The sequence below is a fragment of the Oncorhynchus nerka genome, linkage group LG3 (assembly GCF_034236695.1).
Source record: "Oncorhynchus nerka isolate Pitt River linkage group LG3, Oner_Uvic_2.0, whole genome shotgun sequence".
Classification (NCBI taxonomy): Eukaryota; Metazoa; Chordata; class Actinopteri; order Salmoniformes; family Salmonidae; genus Oncorhynchus; species Oncorhynchus nerka.
Window position 1 is genome coordinate 29,619,703 of NC_088398.1, and position 24,661 is coordinate 29,644,363.

The window sequence follows — 24,661 nt, forward strand, 5'->3', positions numbered from 1 at the left end:
TGCACATGGGGACAAAGATGGTACTTTTGGGAGAAATGTGCTATGGTCTGATGAAACAAAGGGGGGACTGGTGCACTTCACAAAATAGATGGCATCATGAGGCTGGAAAATTATGTAGATATATTGAAGCAACAACTCAACACATCAGTAAGGAAGTTAAAGCTTGGTTGCAAATGGGTCTTCCAAATGGACAATGACCCCAAGCACACTTCCAAAGTTGTGGAAAAATGGCTTAAGGACAACAAAGTCAAGGTATTGGAGTGGCAATCACAAAGCTCTGACCTAAATCCTATAGAGCATTTGTGGGCAGAACTGAAAAAGCGTGTGCGAGCAAGGAGGCCTCCAAACCTGACAGTTACACTAGCTCTGTCAGGAGGAATGGGCCAAGATTCCCCCAAGTTATTGTGGGAAGCATGAGGAAGGCTACAAAAAATGTTTGACCCAAGTTTAAATTGTTTAAGGCAATGCTACCAAATACTAATTGAGTGTATGTAAACTTCTGACCCACTGAGAATGTGATGAAAGAAATAAAAGCTGAAATAAATCATTTCTCTCTCTACTATTATTCTGACATTTCACATTCTTAAAATAAAGTGGTGATCCTAACTGACCCAAGACAGGGAATTTTTAATAGGATTAAATGTCAGGAATCGTGAAAAACTGAGTTTAAATGTATTTGGCAAAGGTGTATGTAAACTTCCGACTTCAACTGTAAATCTTTTGGCTTGCCCATTCAGGCTTAAAAATCCTTCTTTATCCTCATCAACACTGATTGAAGTGGATTTAATTGACATCAATAAGGGATCATAGCTTTCACCTGGATTCACCTGGTCAGTATATGTCATGGAAAGAGCAGGTGTTCCTAATGCCTTGTATAAATCATAAAATATAGATACTGAGTGCACAGATGCTGCTTCAGATTGTTTCGATTAGAATGTTAAAATTGACTGACTGAATGCCATCACACCATCTTGTACTATCATGAGTTTTCGTGGACAGCTGTGGGAGTACAACTCGCCAATTAACAGTTAATTAACATGTAACATACATTAGTAGTGTTTATAAGTGTAATGTGTGTCTGCTATGCTATTTACCCATATATGATGGCTTTTTATGTTTTGGAGAACAGTAGCACAGAATCCAGAGCAAGATTTAATCTTGAGCATCTCATGCCCACAGATGTAGTGGTACCACCCTTGCCCAGGGGAGGGCTGGCACTACTGAATGCTCAAACCTTTCATCGTGGGCATGGCATTTTCACGGGTTCTCGTTCGGGGGTGGCACCCAGGCCAATGGGCAAAGGAATGAGTCACAGATGACCCGCAGACACACCACGGTGCCATATTAGTGAGCGGTAAGGGAGGGAGAGGGAGTAAGGGAGGCGCAGAGGAGAGAGGGGGGGGGGGGGGGATGGGGAGAGAGGATAAGGAGCATAGGAGGGTAATAGTGGAAGTAGCTGAAGGTTTGGAGAAGGACAGAGGGGGATGAGGAAAGGGTTAGGAGAGGAAGAGAAGAAGCTGACAATGTAGTCGTAAGAGCAAGAAGAGAAATGTATAAGACGAGAAAATGAAAGAACAAGACGAATTATAGAAAGATGGGAAGAGTAATAAGCATGCTCAGAGACGGAGAAAAGAGAGAAATAAAAGATGGCAATATTATCTTGGCGTTCCCTACAGCAAAGAAAGATATATTAATTCCACCTGCTTTTGATAGCATTTATTTTTTACCCATATATTTTAACCCCAGTAATGACACTGATTCACAAAGAGAGAATATCAAAAGGTTCAGGAATCATTTGTAGGGGGAATAAGCTTGAAGATGCACTTAGGCAGAGAAAACATTAGGGCTGGTTGACTGCAGCAGGAACTCTATCCGATGCCTCATTGACTAAAAGAAATGAGGTAGGAGCTCGGTTCCTCTGACTTTATACCAATGGATCTCACCCTTTACACAGGTCACATGTAATCGCAGACACCACCCGTCCCAGTTAATCTAAAAATAATACAGAACTAATTCATTTGGGCACATGCCTGGAACATCCAATCTGAAAATGATATCGTAAAGCTCTGAATGGGTCTGTCCATACGTATGTGATGTTATCTAATAATGGACTATCTACAATGGGAGTTGGGAGAAAACTGAAAACACTAGCAGGGGTTGGAGAGTAAAATGGGGTATCCGTGTCTTATTCTCACTGGACGGTTTCCAAGACACAGATTTTAAAAAATTACAAAATCAGTCTCCAATGAAAATGTGTCTTAGTCCCGGATTGGACTTAATCTGTGTCTGTTTTGAGGGCACTGAGAACTCGAGAGAGTCAGTGAGGAAGGGGAGAAATGTCTATGAAAGGTGTTAATGCCATCCACAACTGAATGAGTTTGAATGGGTCCCCTTTCTTAAATTGGTGTGTGTTCTCCAGAAGTAGTGTGCCTAATCTCCCATGCAACACATTTTCAATCTTGCTATCACATACAAGCTCCCTGTTTGACAAACACACAGTCGCACGCAGCCAGTGTTACCCCTTAGATTAGATACAAATGTAAGACCGTAATCACATTTGAGAGTTACAGTAATAAAGGCTAGTTATAACCTTTTATTCTCTCAAGGTGGGTTCTCTCAATCTCTTCCTTTTCTACCTTTTCTAAAAGGCATCCCTCTGAGATGAAAAAACCTGTCAAGCCATATCCAAATCATAGGTCGAAATAGGACGAAAATGATTCCTGAAAATGATACGATTTTCAGTTGTGCATCTCTCTTGACATAACTAGCTGAGGAGCCTAATGAGCAGTACAATGACAACATGGGGCAGCCTGACGTCACCTTGGAGGATCACTTTTTCCCATTTGATACCGTTTTCTTTGATCAAAGATGAGGGGAATGAAAGAAGCTGCAAAACGCAGTGATTCCCTACAATAAACACTGTTAATGTATCTGTCGTGTGTGTGTGTGTGTCTTCAGAACGAGGGCAACTCTTCCAGTACCTCTTCCCACTCAGTCTGCTTCGGTTCACGCTGATGGTTTATTTAGAGCTCACATAATTGTCTCTCGTGTGACAAGGGCTGGAAAGAGAGCCGAGACCCTCTTGACTGTTCAACACTGGATATATTTAATTAGCCAATTCACTCTCTGCTTTGCCACCTCAGTGAGCACAATGTGCCTTTGTATTTAAAAAAAAAGTAATTGTTGCCGCATCAGCACATGGCAGATCCAGGGAGGCAAACAGGGGTATCTACATCTTCTGGGGAGCTTGTAAAAATAACATGACACCTTACGTTGGCAGAGACAATGCTGAATCGTCTCTCATTGTCTGCTATATAACCTATGCAGATAGCTTGTCTTAATCACAAGACAATGGAGAGGGGTAGGCCTGAATAGCTCCAAAACAGAGACAGCAAAAAAATTATCCAGGAATCGAGCTTAGTGCTTGATACATTTGTTATTTCTGTTGGATCCGTGTTGAGAAGCCCCCCCCGTTATACAGTACTGTTATCGTCTACCTCTGATCTTACTATAGACAGATACAAGCTGGTCTGACTCTGTATCAGCTAGGGTAGACCCTGTTACAGCTACCAACAAGGACCACCTTATACTGTACCCGTGTTGGGATTCACTATAGTTGTGTCCTTATATTGGTTAACAAAACCATGAGACAAGATGGGTCTGAAAAGCCTCAAAATAGAGGACAAAAAAAAATAATCAGTACATTTGGGTAACTTAGTTTTTCATGAAGCTCAGCTCCTGCTATTCAAATCATGACCTTTCAGCTTCTTAACTATAGACATTAAGTGATACTGAATATAACTCTTCCCTTATTCTTAGTAGTGCAGACCCTGTTCCACTTCATTGCCATTCGGTTTACAGTTGCTACCAACAATGACCTCCTTATAGCCCATGGGGATGCACAATATGTGTGTCCTATTATTGGCTATGCCCTGTTTATAGAGCCACTGTAAGAGAACATTCAAATCCTCAAAATGAAACGGAATCACACTGGCTTTCCTCGAGTCTAATGGAGCGTTAGAAGAATATTCTGCATAATGTATAATCATTCTGCATCGACCATATGTTGTCATGTACTTGTAAAGCTGGCTGATTTTCTAGTGCACATGAATCTAGGGAAGTATTTGTAATTAAAGCTTTGCTAGCTGACATTCAGAAAACTCTGTAGCGTTCGATCTCATAACCAACCACATAATTACTAGCTCTCTGGTAAAATATATATATATTTTTAAAGTAATTATAGCGGTTATTATAATGACACTGTCAGCTGATTATCCTCTCACACAGCAGTAGGTAGTGTGGTGAGGAAAAGTGGTTGAGAGGTCAAATGAAAAGCCTGTCCAAAAAGGTACCGCCTGTCACAGAGGTTACATACAGTGCCCTCCGTAATTATTGGGACAGTGAAGCATTATTTCCTCTTTTGGCTCTATACTTCAATAGTTTAGATTTGAAATCAAACAATGACTGAGGTTAAAGTGCAGACTGTCAGCTTTAATTTGAGGGTATTTTCATCCATATCGGGTGAACCGTTTTTTGTTGTTGCACATAGTCCCCCCATTTTAGGGGAGCAAAAGTATTGGGACAAATGTACTTTTGTGTATTAAAGTAGTAAAAAGTGAAGTATTTGGTCCCATATCCATAGCATGCATTGACTACATCAAGCTTGTGACTACAATTTTTTGGATGCATTTGCTGTTTGTTTTGGTTGTGTTTCAAATGATTTTGTGCCCAACAGAAATTAATGTAAATAATGTGTCATTTGAGTCACTTTTATTGTAAAAAAAAAAAAAAAAAAAAAGGGTAATCCTGAAGGAATCGTGAACAATGATGAGTGAGAAAGTTAGACACAAATATCATACCTACCCCCAAGCCATTTTTTGGGGGGTATGATATTTGTGCATCTGTAACTTTGTCACTCATCATTATTCACGATTCATACAGGATTATCCACAATCATGGTAGCATCCACATTCATGCCGAAGTGTTTCGAAACATATTATTTTCTTATTTACAGTAAAAGTGACCCCCCGCTAAAAAACATGAACTTCAACACGGGCATGTTAGTCAGATTCACTATTTAATCTGGGCAGGTCATCCATAACTCAGTCATTCCATTGGAATGATTAGTTACAAGTCTTTTTTTACATGGTCTGCATTACAGCAGCTATCAGGGTCATGTTCAGTAGGACCAAATTGAAGAAACCTTTTCAAAACGTATAACGGAATGATCGTTCTTTTAGGAGGAGAACGCTCGACTCGGAGGTATGCACCAGCTGAACTTGGGCAATGGAACTTGGTTTTCCATTACGTGCGTCTTGAACACAGCCTAAGACAGATAAGTAACTGTACTCTAGTGTTCCAGTGTTTCTTCTGCTGATCCTCCCTCTAGGAAAGATGAGTGGATCCATGGCTCTTGACCTCTGACATTACAGTCTCATGTACGCCACCTGTAAACAATTCAGACAGATCGGCTTAGATCCCTAGTGTAACAATAAGAGATACAGTATTACTTTTCTCACCTGTATATGTAGATTCAGATATACAGCCAGACAAAAATGACGTACAATTACGTACAATGAAACTGACTTATGATGAGTATACTGTATGGATTGTGTTAAAACAAACGAAAAAACAGTGACATTTAGGTAAACAATGTGTTCAGATGAAATGTGGATATTTTGTCGGCTCGTGGCACATCCTGTCCTCTCTTACACGGTCAGATGCCTGACATAACAGTGCAGGTCTTGCACATACACGCACACATACAACTTAAAGCCATCTCCTAGTCCTGGTTGTTTGCCTGGAAGAGGGTCACAGCTCTGCCTGACTGGATCTCCTGTGAGACCGCTATATTGGGATGATGGATGAGGGCATTGGCTTCACTCAAGGCTCCCCCCGAAACTCATGACTCAGCCTGCACACCGCATCAACACTCATTAACACAAATGATAACAAATTAGTCTGTGATGGCAGATTAAGTCCAAAGGTGAACGTGCTACAAAATAGCTAAGCCCCCAAAGAAAAATACAAGGAAAAACGAAGCAAGAAACAAGCTACTATTAATTCCCTTTGACTTAAGAGAGTGAACCTCAACCTCTAACGTTAACGCTTTCAAGTATGCTTGCAGTTGCTAGCTAATTTGTCCAATTAAGCTAGCTTTCTGTCGCTAGCTAATTTGTCCTGTGATATAAACATTGTGTTGTTATTTTACTTTAAATGCACAAGGTCCTCTACTCCGACAATTAATCCACACATAAAAACAGTCAACCCGAATCGTTTATAGCCATCTCTCCTCCTTCCAGGCTTTTTCTTCTTTGGACTTATATACTTAAATCTAATACTTCTTCCACCACACTTTCTCCCTCACCTCAAACTTTCCAAATGCCAGTTGTTTTTCGGTTACAGCTCATGAAGTATGCTTCATCACCTTCTCACCCCAGTCTCTGTGGCCAGGCTTCTCACCTAACATGCTGACCGTGTTGCGTGCGTCGCAAAATGAATTTAAACATGCATGTTATTCAATTATTGCACCCACACTGCTCGAGTGCGCCAACGAGCGTCTGCGTTGCCAAGCGCTAAAATAGAAGTCAGTTCTATTTGTGACGCTGAACACGGTGCAAGTCCTGCCTCTCCCATCTCATTGGTTTATAGAAGCAGATACCCACGTGCCATCTACTCATTGGTTATACCCACGTGGGTGATTGAAAGATGAACTGAGTTTGGTCATCGTCGTGGTAACTCTGAAAGTTAGATGCCAATCGCCATGTAAAAGTCCAAAGAGGAAAAGTCCTGGAAGGAGGAGAGATGACTAAAAATTATTCGATTGACCGTTTTATGTGTGGATTAATTGTCGGTGTAGAGGACCTTGTGCATTTCAGGTAAAATAACAACTGAACGTTTATATTCCAGGACAAATGTGCTAGCAACAGCAAGCTAGCTAAATTGCCATAAATGTTTAATGCTTTAAGATCTCTCCACAAATGAATATAATTGCTTCAGTTTGTTTTGATATTTCAACCTGTGTGTCGTGATTGCGTTTGGTGTGGGGGACAAAATCAATTTGCAAGCTGCCAGTTTGGGTACGGTGTTACTCGTTATCGTTCAGGGGACGCGCTGCTGTAACTGACAAGCTGCCTTCCTTTCCAGAGCACGCACTGATGTTGTAACGACTAAATTGGTTGTCTCTTCTTTCTTCAGTCGCGTGCTGCTCTGCATTCTGTTATGTGAACGATTGGCTGAGCTTTAGATAAAGCCAGTATTGCTCCAAACGCGCATCACTCGATCAGCCAGTAGTGACCCACCCCCCCAAAAAAAACTCATTGGATCTACACAAATCACGTAGGTCACCTATTTCGGATTCAAAACAGCAAATTCCACTGAAAGTTGACTAGTTTTCATCCCTAGTGGCAGACTTGGTAGTTTACTCCTGCAAACTTAATTATTAAGTGTTTATGTGCATTCTAAAATAACAAACTTAGTTTTTTGTATTGAACACATCTAGTTTTTCTTTTTTAAATCAACAACATTTAAATTAGTTAACATATTTGACTACTTCTGGCTAATAATTTGGATTCAAATACCAGCTCAGATCCTTATATCTCTTCTTATCTACTGCGCCAAAGGCTGAACCAAAAGATACAGAAATGGCAGCAACTATCGCTCACTACACCCAATGATTCCTCAGATGTTTATGAACATATTAAAACAACCCTGTGCAGGGAGCAATACGGGATCCTCTGGAAAAACTACAGACGGCGAGATCGAATGGGCGGTAGGAGACTAATGAACAGACTTAAATATTTTGTGTGCACTTGCAATGCGAACAGTAGATCATGCACACTGGATGTGGATGATAAAGGACAAAGGCCAGTTCTGCAGGTTCCCCCTCAGGCAACTTCCAAAGTAATTCAACCGAGGCTTTTAAATGTATCCATAAACAACAAAGGCTTACTAATGAATGACATCACTAAGAGGTCGAGACATTCACTGTGAAGTCTACTCCAGTACCAGCTGTCTCATCTTTTGAATGCATGGCTTTCAAAATCACTGGCAATGTATCAGTACTTGCTGTGCTGATTTATCGGCCTCCTAAACTCACCTGACTTTCTTGTGAAACTATCTGCGGCTCAATATAAACACTGCCTTGGCCTCCATACTGGATGAAGTTGCTCCTTTAAAAACCCACCTGGTGTCTTTATCCAAATCTTCTCCCTGGTACACTGAGGAGCTACACTCTCTCAAAGCAACGGGCCGTCGTCTAGAACGACAGTATCAGACAACTGGGCTAACAGTACATGCGCAGATGTTTGAGCAACATCAGCAAGAACACAAACAGACCATAAATGCAGCTTGGGCAATCTACCTCTTCCAACTGCTCAGGACCTTGCAGTGGTAACTCCCGGGTGCTGTTCTTTACTGTGAGTAAGCTCCTCCAACCTGACAACAATTCGGTTACCTCAGCCTCCCTAGAACAGTGCAACAAATACCTGTGCTTCTTCCAAAGCAAAACATAAAACCTCAAAACACCATCCTGTCCTCTCCAGCCCCTGTAGTTGATCTACCCAGTCCTACGCTCCGAGTCAAGGTCTTCCACCTTCACCACAGTCACTGCAGCTGATGTAAGCTGGCTAGAACAATGAGGCCCACCACTTGCTCACTTGACCCTATCCCCACCTCCCTTGTAAACACCTGCTTACCTGCTCTAGAGCCTTTCTTCACAGAAATGATCAACAAGTCCCTCATCCCTGGATGTGTCCCTCCTTAGCTCAAAATTGTTCGCAGTCACAGCAGTACTTAAAAGGGCTGAATATGACCCAAACAACCTCCAGAAATACAGGCCTATTTCCAACCTGCCATTCCTGAGTAAGCTCCTTCCTCAAATATGCCGTTTCTGACCAACTCCAAAACCACCCGGCCACTCACAACCTACTTGAGCCCTTCCAGTTGGGTTTCAGAGCTAGACACAGCACCAAGACTGGCCCGGTAAGGGACACCAATGACCTCCTCATGAATGCTAACTCTGAGCCTGCCATCATCCTCATACTCGACACGGTCAGCCACACCATCCTGCTGGACTGCATGGAGAAGCACCTGGGCCTGTCAGGACCTGAACAGTCTCTCTCTCACTGCTCGCTACCAGTTTGTAGCCATCGGTCCTAGTAGGTGAGACAGTTGTGGTGCAACAAGGTGTCCCCCTCAAGGCTTAGTTCTGGGGCCACTATTGTTTTGCATCTACATGCTGCCACTGAGAAACATCTTGAGGAAACACGGACTGGGCTTTCACTTCTATGCTGACAACACTCAGCTGTATGTCTCCACAAACACCGACAATGCAGTTTAGTTTCCTGCAGAACCTCTTAAGGATTAGCCCCTTTTTAAAATGTTCACTTACCCAAATCTAACTGCCTGTAGCTCAGGCCCTGAAGCAAGGAGAAAGGAAACACTGACATTTATGGAAATGTGAAAGGAATGTAGTAGAATATAACACAATAGATCTGGTAAAAGATAATACAAAGAAAAAACAACAACCGTTCTTTCGTATTTTTTTAACAATCTTTGAAATGCAAGAGAAAGGCCATAATGTATTATTCCAGCCCAGGTTCAATTTAGATATTGGCCACTAGATGGCATCAGCGTATAGGTCTTAAGTTTTAGACTGATCCAATGAACCATTGTATTTCTGTGTAATTTTGTATCAAGACTGCCCAAATGTGTCTAATTTGTTTATTAATAAACTTTATGTTCAAAATTGTGTACTCTTCTCAAACAATATAATGGTATTATTTCACTGTAATAACTACTGTAAATTGGACAGTGCAGTTAGATTAACAAGAATTTAAGCTTTTTGCCAATATCAGATATGTCTATGTCCTGGGAAATTTTCTTGTCACTTACAACCTCATGCTAATCGCATTAGCCTACATTAGCTCAACCTTCCCGTGGAAGGGACACCGATACTGAAGATGTCTTTTTAGACAGAGGTCGTCTTGATTGGCACTCGCATCATCATTGACTAAATCAGCAGCTACAGCCTTAATATTGATGGTGTCAAGGTCCTCCCCTCCAGTGAGGTTCACAACCTGGGCGTGATTTTTTAAGTCCGCTCTCGTTTGAAGCCCACATCAAGAGTGTGGCCAAAGTCTAAGGTGCGTGTCCTCACCCACACCTCCCCCGTGAGCACATACATTTACATTTACATTTAAGTCATTTAGCAGACGCTCTTATCCAGAGCGACTTACAAATTGGTGCATTCACCTTATGACCTCCAGTGGAACAGTAGTGCATCTAAATCTTTTCAGGGGGAGGGGGGGTGAGAGGGATTACTTTATCCTATCCTAGGTATTCCTTAAAGAGGTGGGGTTTCATCAATCCAGCGCTATTCAACTTCCACTGGCTCCACATATGGTCACGCATCAACTACAAAATCCTGTTTCACACCTACCAACCTATCCTAAACTCTGGACACAAGTACCTGTCTGACCTGTTCTATCCTCCTGCCTCACACGCCCCCTTCACTCCCTCCAGGTCCGTCTTCCTTCAGCAGACTAAAAAACTATAGGTGACAGGGCTCACACTATTATGGTAGTCTCTTCCAGACATTATTAGTGCAGTGTCTCGGTCCTCCTTGAAAACACTGCTCAAGACAGTGCTGTTCACAAAAGCTTTTCACAGACCTCTGCTAATTCCGTTCTCATGTCCTCCGGACCTGATGATACCTGTATATAGCTTTGTTTCTTGTCCACGTTCTGTTTCTTTGGATTGTTTTTATTATTTCAAAGAAAATGCCACCTTGGGTGTGAGACAAACACTTTCAATTAAATGAATTATTATTGACACAAGGTCCTGCTATACATTCCAAGAATAGTTGTGATGTGCTGATGTACTACCCAGGGGTGAAACGGTTTCTCATCACAGCTTCGTCGTGAGCTCACTGCAGTTACAAATTCTAATAATGGAAATACAATTTCAGCCCGCCTCGTTGAAAAACATCTACTCTCCTAGGGATATGATTATTATTTTCTTTTAGATACATGAGAGAAACACTTCTTCCCGTACCAGGAGATTGCATTTGCCAGTACAGTTGATTTCCTTTCCATCACTGTACTATGGCTCTTTTTCTGTCAGAGGTAGTAGTATTCACAGCGGGGTGTTTATCTGTCAGCATTAAAAGGGCTGATACGACTAGAGAAGAGCAGCCTCAGAAGCTAAATGCTCAGCTTCGGTGCTCTCGTACAGGCGTTCTGTTATCACAACACTCAACATCTTGGCGAGGTGACAGAGGGAATATTATTTACTCCACTTGACGAGAAATATACTGGGGGGGGGGGGGGGGGGGGACAAATGACATGTGTGAATGGTGCTGCTGAAGTGAAAGCAGTTTACCTACACTGAAACTGTGTTCTGTAGGGAATAAGGCATTTCTGAAAGTGTGGTCTAAACTACTGACTGAGGGATTCTGATTGAGGAGTGCCACAGCAACTGACCGAGTAATCTAAATTATGGGGACCAGCCACACTGACTGAGTGTCACAAGCCATTCAGTCTAATACAATACAGTGCTGGTTAGCAGAGAATTCTTCTTCCGACAAATCCCATTTTTCATGCATTCCCTTACCTCCCTCAGGCGCGTGTACCTGAGGGAGGTAAATCGTTTCAACAATACGACACAGGAGTGTGCAAGACATCGTCAGGGTGAGACTTGATATAGATCTCATTTTTCCAGCATGTTGCCCCTTGCCTTTTTCTGTCCAGTTTTTATCTTCCAGTGTGCCTCTCTGTGTGGGAGATTAATGAGCTGGCAAGCGGGGGGGGGGGGGGGGGGGTCTGTGGCAGGGGTGGCACACTGCACTGGAAGTACTTTACACCCCATTACACCGCAGCACAGCTCGGAGGTGGAACACAACATCCCAGACAACACACCATTCCTCCTCCTCCAGTAATGAGAGGCAAGATCTGGTTAAGAGGGCTAACACAATAGACTGGCACTGGAAGGCCCACTCACCATTTCACATGCCCACACACACACACTATTAGGGCTACATTATCAATTTGGGAGTTTTCAGCCCTCATCCGCTGTAACTCTATCTGACTACGTGATCGCATTACTCTCTGGTACTCCTAGGTCTACAGCAGAGCAGTGAATCCATCTCTCTAGTGGAGGTATTTAAGTGGCTAAATCAGACGCTCTTCATCACTCCCCTTAGTCCCTCTCGTCTCTTCCCCATTTTAGTGACATGCAGTCAGTGTAAAGTACCCCCGTCCTAAAACAAGTCCCTTTTCAGCAGTAGCATAATCACTCACGGTCAGGACAAGACATTGATATCCTCGATTTCCAGACTTTCCAGCTGAGTGATGAACGGGACTTGGGAATATGGTAACATGGGGGGGGGGGGGGGGGAGTATGGCATCGCAACTGTAGACAACTGATGGTTTCTCTGGAAAATATATATTTTTTTTTACTAAAAAGACTTATTGCAACACCTGGAATGTACCGAATGACTCACTCTTAACACCCTACAAGCCTATCAGACTGAAATACGACAAACTGAAGATAAATGGAAAAAGTAAGGAAAGAAGTTCTCTCCAATCCCCTCCATCTAAGTGGAATTGATAGCGTCTGCCAGAGTCAAAATGAGTTCCTCCTCCCTTGTACAGACCCAGAGGGCAAGTAACAGAATTTTGTGAAAAAGGGAAGGAACACAAAATATGAGATTGCAGAGCGTGGGAGAGAAAGAGAGGGAGTGCTGAAATATAATAAGCAGTCTCGTAGAGGTTTGGTAACATAGTAGTGGTGGGAAGTGAAAACAGTAACTGGTAAGCATTTTAATCAAAGGGCCCAGAGTCATGATAACTATATAATGAGACAGGAGCCAGTGGCCTTATTTTCAGCCACGTTGAATATGCAGGAGCTCAACTGTTTGTTTACTTTATTTTTCAAAAATGTTAGGCTACTTCCAACTTCTCAAACCTGACGTCGTGCTCGCAGGTGAGTGCTGCTGTGACAGGTAAAGAGGCAGGGATGAGACAATGGTGGTAATTACTGTGCAACTGTCTGGAATGTCTCTGGAGAGTCCCTGGTGAAGTCAGCCAAATTTACAACTCCTAGTCTTGCCTTGGTGCAAGAAAACTCTCCCTTTTTTGTACTGTAGAGGAGATTGTTGTTGTGGGCACTAAAACAGACTGCCCAGCAGTATTGGTGGTGCTCCGGCATCTTCTAAGAACAGTTTGTCACAAAATCCCTCTGAACCTCTTTTCGAAAATGTGCTTTACATTTTTTTTTTTTTTTTTTTAAATGGTCGCAACGATAGTTACTAGGGTAGAGGCTGTAAATAATGGATATCAGACATATGGAATCAAACAGTGTCATGTTCATCCTGCCAAGGGAGAAGCTCTGCCTACATTACCCAGAGGCCCTGTTACCTGGTAGGAGTTCATGGAATGCAGCGACGGAGGGAGACAGGAAGTACTGGCTGTCAGCACCGACAACAGCTCCTGGCACGTGGTCAGGGGCAGTTCTAGGGGGTGGACACCGATGTCCTTCTCCCAGGTGTCTACAACGCTGGACACACACAGAGATAAGGGATAGCGAGAGAAAGAAAAATAATGAGACCGAGAGAAAGACACGAAGAAAGAGAGAAAATGTACAACACTGCATCAGTCAGAATAATACATAAAAAGTCAAATATCTCCCCGAGGTTCACATCTTCTAGGCAAGGGGACATAAATCCCAGTTTGAAGCATTACGATGCTAATCAAATCATTATAATCTATCACTGGGTAATGTTGAACAGAGTTTGAAAGGGATGGAGGAATGAGAAATTGAGGGAGAGATTGATTCCCTGTCACAGGTCGTGGAAGCGATCTAGGTTTTTTCATTACATTTGGCCATCTGTGCAGTGGCTCTGCGACAGACACTCTGAGTTAAAATGCTGATAAGTCCTTAGTATAGAAAGTAACACTCACTTAGTATACAGTGAATGCTACTGCTTTTACAGTAAAGCAAATCCTAACACATACAGCACTGGTTATAAAACCTCAACGGTCACCCAAGGGTGTAGTGTTTAGGAACCATTGTCCAAAAGGAAACAAATGGGCCGAAACAGGGAGGGACTAACCTGAACTTGTCCAATGAGAAACCCTCGTATTCGTAGCAAAATGTTTTGCTACGGTTTGTACTAATGAAAACACCGCTGGTAGTAAATTTGATTAGTTCTGCAGCCGTCAACTCCACACTAATCAAGTCATCGCCCTCGGTGACAGTCACAATTCAATTAAGCAGAGGCTCACTGATTCTCCCACCAATTAGAGACACGTTACTGGCGTGCATCTCCAACGTCACCTCCAGTGCGTTCAACCAAGACAGACGGTGCTCAGTGACTTACACGGCTGACTGAATTAAAACATGGTCAGGGATGAATGTCACGTATGTAACAGTATGTAGGGCCTAGAGGAAACAGATGTTTCTCTAACACTTCCCCACCTTCATACAAGCTGTGTCAGCCAACCGCCACGTTGTTTTCTTCCAAAATGTTGGAGGAGTGATCCGGTTTAAGCTAGTGTAGGTCAGGGCTCTCCAACCCCTGAGCTAGTGTCACACTTAAAACAGCAGGCAATTTCCCATCCTACACGCAGTCAACAGCGGTGATGTGCTGAGCTACGCTGTACTGGAGTGCCGTGCGGAGAGGAGTCCTCTCCTTTCATCTACAGTTTGTTAATTACAGCTCTGCTGCCAGTCTGCTGGAGGGGCTGTCACGTTATACGAAGCAAAACAAGACAAAGGTGAAGCGGGAGAGGAAGAAGGAAATCATAACAGAAGAGAAGAATCCTCCTGCGGGGAACTCAGCACGGAGGAACATGGAGCACCCACCACATCTATCCGTGACTCATTTCTGTTCTCAGTTGCAAAACACAATTTTATAATAAAAATAATACCAATAGTCGAAATACCCGTTATAGTCAAATATCCTGAACAAACTGCACTGAAAGACCCCCCCCCCCCCAACTCAAAAAAAATAAATCATACTCTATCAGAAATGCAGCAGGAGATGGGTATGTAGGCTGTCTTACTCCTGGTGTGTGCTGGCAGAGGGAGAACAGGGGAGATAGAGAACTTTGACGGCGCTGCCAGCCTCAGTGGGTGATTGATGCTCAGAACACTGGCGGTGGCCGGGAGAGGTGACAGCATCACCTCTGACAGTCGATGACGGAGTGGCAGAGAACGAGGCAATGAGGGAGTCGCTGTTCAGGAGCCAGAGCTGAGGATCAGAAGAAGTTATTTAACACTTCACACCCGCTCTGTTAAAGCCACACACATTTCACCAATGCACACACCGTCTCTGTCTCACATATTTCAAGCTCGCTCACACACACACACACACACACACACACACCTCTTACCAATATGAAGGCTTTTCCATCTGAGGCCTGGATAGAGAAACGAAACACGCTCTGTGAGGAGGACAGCTCCACCAGTCTGGCAGCTATGGTCTGTTCTAGGAACAGTGACCTGTGGAAGAGTAGGGCATGGTTAACCCTCAATAAGAATTCTACCTAGCTATGTCTAAAATAATATTCTACATCGCTCACTGGCATTGTAGCAACAAAAGGTCATATATTGCATCTGCATAGTGAAAAACTATAGATTTACATCGATTTGCACTTTGAGGAGCTGAGTATCCGAATGATGAGGATGAGTATCCACAGATGTTACAGCAACATGCACCAGTCTGAGAAGCAGCACCATAGTTACCTGTCTGGAGAGGTATCAAACTGGCTGTCTCCCACACTGGGTCTCACCGTCACCTCTGTGATGTAGAGTTTCAAGGTCCCTGCAACGTTTACAGAAACGGTTACTATGGAGCCAACCCTCATGCAGACAGAACCTGACCTGGGCATCTTTTCTAATGCAATGCAACTTTCTTATGGTTCAAGTCCCAGGGTAAATGATACAAGTGGGAATTGAACTGGCAAATGAAGGGCTGCTGGTCCCATGCCATTCACTGCCTTTGTGCCCTTGAGCAAGGAAGTTAAGCCCTAAAATTGCTCTGGTAGTGCCACTCTAAGGTAGACGCTGTGCTGCTCCCAACCAGTGTGTGTATGTGTGTGTATGGCGTTGGGTATTATGACAGCAAATCAATAAATTCCTGTTGATTTTTTAAAAACAATATACAGTATACAGTATCTATTCTATAAAGACGGTTGTGTACCTGGTGCCACAGCCTCTCCCAGGCCGGCTGTGCAGCTCTTACAGGAGACAAGCGTACGCCTGCGGTTGGGTTTCTACAAAAAAGAACAGAAAAATACAAAATAAAGCTAAAAGACAAGAACACACAGTTCTAATTTAAGTTCCTCCAAAACGGAAATCGATAACCACAATCAAACAACCTAAAAAGAGGAGAGAGCAATGGGCAGGCATAAATCTTCTCCTCATCCCTCTTTCCACTTCCCATCCACTCAACCACAGCCACACTAAAAGGCCCAGGCTGAGCCACAGATAGTGACTAATAGATGGAGAGCGAAATCAATCCCACTCCAGATAGTGATGGAGCGAGAGAGAGAGGCAGAGTGAGAGAGAGAGGCAGAGAAAGAGAGAGAGAGGCAGAGAGAGAGAGAGAGCGAGAGGCAGAGAGAAAAAAAGAAGCTTGGCTTCAAACACCAGGCCTGGCTGTAGGCTCGGGTTAAAGTGGCTCACGATGTGTGTTGATGTGCTGCCTGTCTGCCCGCCTCCTCAAGTTTCCTCTCTAAAAAGGGAGTGCTGCTAGCTGCTGCTGCTTGTGAAGTAGAGTGTGTCCATCTCATCCTGCCAGTCTCAGGCCCAGTGGGATGGGGGTATACAGATAGTGTGAGACTAACAAGGAGCCTGAAGCACACACTGCTGATGTAACTACAGTACACTTCCCGACAAACATGAGGGAAACTTTTGAAAATGACCAATGTTTTAGCTTTACTTTTCGGTAAGTATACAGCACATTGGGGAGGGAGTGAGAGCGAAGTGAAATGCCAAAATCTTAAATTATGTATCTAACAAACATCAACGTGATGATCAAGGCTAAAACGGCATTGATCTTCTGCCACGGACGTTCCTTCCTCCCTTGCCTCCTCTCACCGGTGTGTCCTGATTTTGACCCTCAGCCATTTTGTTGGTGATGGGGCTGAGCTCCTGGGTGAGAGTCTCCTCACAGCCTCTATCCAGGGGCACAAGGAGGTGAGTGTCGCCCAGTAAACAGTCCTCCGCTCGGGGCAGCAGCTTCAGGTTGGCAAAGGGGTCCGGATGGCAGCACCAGTCATCCACCAGGGAGCTCCAGTTGCAGTTGGGGAGAGGGAGCACTCGCTTGAACACCCTGAGAAAAATCAATGACATTACATTGCTATACAATGGAGACTATTTGTACTGATGAAATGAATTGATAACTTCAATCAAAAACCTATTTGCACGAATCAATCAAAAAGATATTTGCATTAACAGGGAAAGCTGGGCAATATTCCAATTTTACCCATTTTCCATTTCTACGTTTTGGCAGGTGTGTGTGGGTGTGCGTGTATCCACCTATCCAATGTCAACATGACATTGGGAGATGAGACAGAGCACAGCATCGTCCTTTAGCTCAAACAGCCATCCATCTCCCTCACTGAACCCATCTTCTCCACTACTGTGAGCGGCACCACTTCCTGTGTCTGAACGGAGGACGTAAATGAACCAACAAACCAACTTCCTCCCTGTGGTCGTCTCACCTCTCCTCCAGCACCCTGGTCCCACAGGACTGGCAGTGGAAGGAATAACTCTCACGGACCTGCAGCCTCTCCATCACACTCCCCAGGGCCCCTGTTAGGAGAGAGTAGCCACAGAGCACATAAACAACTCTTATCGGCGGAAAAGAGCTTCACCTCGAGACGGAGTAAAAGTCGATAAGCAGAGTGAACGCGGACAGAGAGATGAAGGCCTGGGGTATTAGGGGTCTGGGCCCATATCCACAAAGATTTTCAGAGGAGTGCTCAAAAACAGACTCATTGCCACCTTTCTTCCAAGCTGCTTTCCCCTCTGCCAGTCCGCCACCACCCCAGTGTTTATCCAATTTCCCCCCGTAGATCAGATATCTTTGTGGATACGGGCCCTGTTCTCTCTGGGAGAGAGACCGGTTCCCAGGTCCCAGGTCAGTGCAGTGACTCTACAGTTAATATAAGCAAGACCTGATGGAGTGAGACAAAGTAAACCTGGGGTGTATTCATTTGACACCAAACGGAAGAAAACAGACTGACTACCTGAACCAATAAGAAACTCTAGTTTTGCTTTCCATTCCCTGCACAGTAGCACCAAAACATGCACTCAGTTCTTTCTCAGGGAAGATGGTAGAGTATTACTCCACGAAAAATCAGGTTACAGCTGATTCAGGTCAAAGATTCAGTGTCTGTATATCCATCAGTGGGTGTAGTTTTAGGCACCAGACATGACGGGCAAATTACTGAGCTCATGACTCAGTCCTTTATAGATCAGTACTGTGTGGGCTGATCAGGCTACAGGGGATACACAGGAGGATTCCTCCACTGTCTCAGTTCGAGGGAAGGCTTCACAGCCACGGAGTAACTGACTCAAGCCAGATGAGAATATATTATATAATCAGCCATAAATAAGAAATGATCTACTGATACTGTTCTGTCTTACCTGAAGTGGAGATGGTAATTAGGCTATGATATGTGAGAAACAAACATTTACATGGGAGTAATTCTGTCTCTGTTTGTTGTGTGTGTGTGTGTGTCCATACAGCTAGCCTCCCCATTACCTGTGTCATCTGTGTGCTGGTCCACATTGAGGCGCATTCTGAAGTGTATCTCATCTCCTCTTTCAGGTGCCTCCCTGCAGGAGCCCTCCACGAGGCTGACCCCTGCTGGCAGCTCCACGATTAGCAGGCCCCGAGGAGTCCGGATGTGGAGGGACGAATCTCCTCCTGTAACCCTCACCTCTGCATAGCTCTTCGCCACATCTCTCCTGAGGGAGGGACGGACAGACAGACAGGCAGACATGGTGTTCAGCAACATGTCATATTTTGATATGGACAGGTAAACCTGGTAACAAAACATATACAATTGGATTAATGATTCAGCGTAATAGCAGGCCTCTACGCAATGGCTGAGACACAAATGGGACTGCGTTCCTTGACAAGTGGATGACAAACAAGTGAATGGTAGACCAGTGTGTGTGTGTGTGTGTGTGTGTGACAGTACTAAAGCCATTTATCATAACCTTCCAACTTGTCCTTATCCCCCTCTACCTCCTGCCTGTTGCTGTCTCAGCTGAAAGTAGAAGTCTAATGAGTTAGAGGAACGTTTGCAGAGAGAGAGGATGCACTCACTGCTCTGATGGAAGAAGGGCAAAGGAAAACAGCCGTAGGCCAACTGAAGAGATAGAGAGAGAGAAATAAAGCAATATATATATTGTGTGTGTATGTGTGAGACAAAGGAAGAAAAAAAGAATGGTGTGTAGGGTAAAGTGATGTACAATGTTTGGCTAATCCAGATTTTTTTTTCTCTTGCAGTGACAGCCCTGATGCACTGATGCACGGAAGATACGTTGCCCTCTGCTCAATCTCTGGGTTCGATGCAATTATTTTCACTAGCCATGCAATGCGTCTCTGTCCATGCTTGACACAAGTGCTGTCCCCCAGGAAGAGAAACATTACCCAGCGAAGGCCGCTTTAAAATCACAACTTGGTTGGCTGCATTGAATTCTCTCACTTCCAAACGAGTGGAGGAAGCAACAGCAAACAACTGGAAGGAACTATAGCCAGGAACCACAGTAGCAGCCTGTCACACCAGACAATACACAAGCGACTGGTAAAACAAGGAGTCTCTAAACAGTAAACCTGCTCTTTTTAACAAGATATTATCCAACTATAGAACAATTAGGCAATGCAGCAAAGCACAGACTAGGCTATAGGCCTAACCTACAGAATCCCACACCAATGTTTATGAGTATCAAATGTAGAGGCTCCCAAAGGATCCAGCACCTGGACACGATTCTATTTATGGTGCATTTTCATTCAGGATTTACATTTACATTACATTTACATTTATTTAAGTGCATTTTCATTCAGGCATTCACCTTATGACCTCCAGTTAGTGCATCTAAATCTTTTTATCCTATCCTAGGGATTCAGGTGTCTCCGGAAGGGTGGTTTAACCCAAAGGTGTTTGGACTTTTCTATTTCCTGCTACAGTTTGGGACAGCACCCGTGTCTCACTGGAGGCCAGGGCCTGACTGGACCTGTTCCCCTCACTGAGGCAAGCACCATGGTCACTCAACTGGAAGCCAGGGGGAAAACAGGCCAGGCCACTGGATGAGTTGTAGGGGTTTAATGCCCAGAACTTTTCAGACTGGATTGACCATTTACATAACAGGGTGTTGTCCAGGATCACGCCAAGGTTCTTAGCGCTCTGGGAGGAGGCAATGGAGTTGTCAACCGTGATGGCGAGATCACGGGAGGAAGAGCAGCTCCGTCTTTAACTTGAGGTGGTGACATCCACACGGATATGTCTGCCAGACATGCACAAATCAGAAGGGGAAAACTGTCTTAATTACCTGCATGCAAAGGCGAGACCATTGATTCTGTTCTTTTTATTGACTTTAACTAGCCAGGGACAGTTAACAGAGCAAATGGGGACAATGAGACCTACATTCCGCCACGCCCCGGACGACCTGTCAGGTAGACGCCAACGTGTGCCGCCCGGAGATGCCCAATCGGAGAGGGTGGAGAGGAGGATCTGATGGTTCCAGTATCGAAGGCAAGCCGATTGGTCTAGAAGGATGAGATTCAAACCAGCGTGTTCTTTAGCAGTTCAAGCACTGAGATGACAGTGCCTTAAACCAATGATTTCCAGGTCATTCTGAGGAGCCACTTAAGTGGAAGAGTGTACACTTATTTTCAGAGATGGAAAGATGGTCTTAAATTCATAAAATATGGTTTTTAAGCCAACTCTTTTAAAAAAGCGGTCAATGAGTTATGTCAACTTAGGTCTCAATGGTCTGGAGAAGAGAGGAGGGGAATAGGGCCCTAAATGCTGCGAGATTTCATTGGTATAGTTGAAAAGGTCAGAGCACAGGGTAGGGCAGTGTAAAGCAGAACATTATGACTTAGCAAGCGAGGATACGTCGACCTTCTTTTCAAAAATGTGAAGTCATCTGCAGAGAGGGAGGAGGGGGGGAGGGGAGGATGGATTCAGGAGGGATGTTAAGGTTGAGCTTCCCAGAGCTTGAATGGCCCATTTATTTTGATTTAAGCAGAGAGAAGAGGAAAATGTAGAGAGGAGGGAGTGAAAGGATGTCAAATGTTGATGAAATGTTAATTTGAGCTACTCCACAACCCCACCTGGTAGAGAGTCAAAGGATGCAGGAGGCAGAATCAGGAGATAGGTTGGAGAAGGTTTGAGCAGAGGGAAGAGATAGGATAGGATGGAAGAGGAGAGAGTAGCGGGGAGAGTTGCTTTCATTTGCTAGCTAAGGTTGGATCATCACTCACCATCAATTTGGCTGGGAAGTGTTTCCCAGCCTAAAAGTAACCAAATATCCAGACTTGGAGATTCACTGGAAGAAAGCATCTAGTAAAATGAGGGACGTATTTCCTGATTTATAGGGGGAAGGTGAGATGAACTCCAGGAGAGGAGTGGAAAGAAGGACAGAGCAATGACGCGTGGAGAGGTTAAATCAAAAGAGGTGTCCTCAGGAAAGGAGCTTATCAAGGCATCAAGCTCATTGTTGAACTCTCCGAGGAACCTGGAGGGCGATAAATGATAAGGATGTTAAGCTTGAAAGGGCTGGTAACTGTGACAGCATGGAATTCAAAGGAGCGATAGACAGATGGGTAAGGGAGAAAGAGAGAATGACCACAGATGAGGATCCCGGTGCCACACCCCGCTGACCAGAAGCTTTCGGGGTGTGAACACGTGGGCAACGAAGAGAGCAGTAGGAGTAGCAGTGTTGTCTGTGGTGAATGTTTCGTCAGTGCCTGAATGAAAGGGAGGCACGGAGATGAACTCTGCCTTGTTGTATAAAATCGGCAGTTCCAGAATACCGGAGACCTGGAACTCCACAATGCATCCTGGGACCACCAGATTACACGATTATACCGTTTGTATGGTCTGTGCAGAGAGGAGAGAACAGGGATAGACAGACACATAGTTGACAGGCTACAAAGAGGCTCTAATGCAAAGGAGATTGGAAACAAGTGGACTACACGTCACGAGTGTTTTAAACGTAGCAAGAATCTTATTGACTAAAATGATTAAAATGATACAGTACTGCTGAAGTAGGCTAGCTGGCACTGAGTTTACCCAAGTGTTTAACCCAAAAGGCTTAGACTTTTCTATTTCCTGCTACACGGGACAGCACCCGTGTCTCACTAGGCCATGACTAGACCTGCTCTCACTTGGGGGAAAAGCCAGGCCACTGGAACTTTTCAGACTGCATTTACATAACAATGGCTAACTTTAACACTTTCTCACAAATAAACTGTCTTAATTACCTATGCAAAGGCGGTTGATTCTGTTCTTTTTTATTTATTTAACTAGCCAGGGACAGTTAAGAACAAATGAAAATGCGAACACCTTCAAAGCACGATTAGGCCAACTGTGTGCCGCCCTATGGGACTCCCAATCACGGCCGGTTGTGATACAGCCTGGATTCAAACCAGCGTGTCTGTCGTGACGCCTCAAGCACTGAGATGCAGTGCCTTAGACCAATGTTCCACTTGGGAGCCATTAAGTGAGAAGAGTGTACACTTATTTTCAGAGATGGAAAGATTCATTAAATTCATAAAATATGGATTTAAGCCAACATTTACAAAAAAATCCAATTTATGTCAACTTATCTCAAGTCTGAATAGGGCCCTAATGCTGCTTTTGGTATAGTTGAAAAGCAGCAGAGCCCTATTAAAACAAAACATTATGACTTACGTCAATGTTTTATGGACTCAATTCCATGTTAAGTCTGACTCACTGCCACAGCTTGAATGGCCCATTTATTTTGATTTAAAAAAATGTTGATGAAATGTTAATTTCCTACTCCACAACCCCACCTGGTGTCAAAATATAGCATTACATCCATGAGAACATGTTGGCCCAATAGATGAATAAACATCAGCGAAGCTCAACAGGTAGGCTGTAGGCCTAATGTATGTTGTGTGTGTAGAGAATATCTGAGTTGCTTTCATTTGCTAGACTAAAGATGATCATCACTCACCTCAATTTGGCTAATATTTCCCAGCCTAATTGTAACCAAATATCCAAACGGAGATTCACTGAAAACAAAAATCGGACATTGACTGATTTATCAAGATGAACTCCCATGCGTAACCCAAGACAGGCAATGCCGCTGTCTCAATCAAAACGGTGCTGGTATTATCAGTTGACCACATACGGCAATTGCTTTGCATTTATTAAAAACAGTGGTGTAGCGCAATATTTTAGGTTGCCTAACGGAGCGCAATTTTGTATTCGTCACTCCTGAATGAAAGTTGGCACCGATATGAAGCCTATTGTATAAAATCATTTTAGAATATACATACAATGCATCATCCAAATTACACGATTATACCGCGTAGGCAATCACAGTATGTACGTGGCTCAAGGAGAACGCTCTATTTTTTAAATCCTAAAACACCAATTACTATAAATTAGGCCGTCATCGCGATTCGTTCGTGAATGACAATCCTTCACGTTTTACATATTAAACACCCATGCTGCATGCATGCCAACCACTTAATCACAATCCGTTCCATGGGAATATTCATTTAGACCTTCTAGGGATGGCTAACCGGCCTAACTACTATTTAATCGAATTTTCTAGCAGATGGAGTTCCAACAGAACAAAACAAAAATGCAACAACTTCAGCACGATTATCTTAAAACTGACATTTAAAAAAAAAATAGGTGTTTTTGGTATAACAGTAACCGGACATTATCTATGCCATTATATTCGGGTTGTCATGTAGAATACTAATTAAATCATCAAAGTGATCTTGCGAGACATATCACCGTCACGAGAAGTGGCGGAGCGTCGCTACGCACCAGCAACACTACACCCCTGACTATAACGGTTGGATGACTTCGGGTGTTATACGTAACCACCGTTCTATGAACGGAGTGGTGCATTCAGTTGACGAACAGTAGTACAATTGTTTTACATCATTGCAGCAGCGCAAACGATTCGTGGTTGACCCACAATCATCCAGGTCCTGATGAAGTCCCTGATGTAGGGCTCGGAGTTGATGTTGTACAAATGTAGGCTACGATGTGTGTGGTCCTTGAGATGTTAAATACATTTATATGCGTCTGTTCTGCGCAGTTTGTTCAAGGCAGGAACGCGTCCTCAATCATGTCCTGCTAGCGCAACCAGCCGACATTAGCTAAGACTAGATACCTAGCTAGTGGTAGCTAACTATTTCGCAAATAATTACCAGAGAACAAGAAGACCACTTTGCAGCCGCTTCCTTAGTTCGAGAAACACTCCAGCTCCTTTGGCATTTTCGCCCATGGTGTGTGTCGTTATCTTCTATTGCTCGCAATGGCTAGCTGGCTAACCTGGTTTAACAACGAAGACACGTGCAGTTGACTTTTCGCTCTAATAGAGGTAACGGAGTCCAAAGCGAAATGGCTTCGTACATCTGATTGTCAGT

At 43.9% G+C, this 24,661-nt stretch overlaps 1 protein-coding gene across 2 annotated transcripts; it reads right to left on the reverse strand.

The window, feature by feature from the left end:
- Positions 1-5,058: 5,058 nt before the first annotated feature.
- LOC115106449 (E3 ubiquitin-protein ligase E3D) lies at positions 5,059-24,524 on the reverse strand. 2 transcript variants are annotated; one of them, XM_029629222.2, is made up of 10 exons: positions 24,443-24,524; positions 18,776-18,981; positions 17,730-17,820; positions 17,104-17,338; positions 16,205-16,277; positions 15,748-15,826; positions 15,396-15,504; positions 15,066-15,253; positions 13,419-13,557; positions 5,059-5,447 (listed from the first exon to the last, which is right to left on the reverse strand). In XM_029629222.2, the coding sequence occupies exons 1-10, from the start codon at positions 24,517-24,519 to the stop codon at positions 5,427-5,429; spliced, it is 1,218 nt and encodes a 405-aa protein (XP_029485082.1). In that variant the 5' UTR covers positions 24,520-24,524; the 3' UTR covers positions 5,059-5,426. The 2 variants fall into 2 exon arrangements, with proteins under 2 accessions (XP_029485082.1, XP_029485089.2); XM_029629229.2 differs by lacking the exons at positions 5,059-5,447; positions 24,443-24,524 and adding an exon at positions 23,227-23,386 and having other exon boundaries at positions 13,468-13,557; positions 15,022-15,253.
- Between the last annotated feature and the right edge of the window lie 137 nt (positions 24,525-24,661).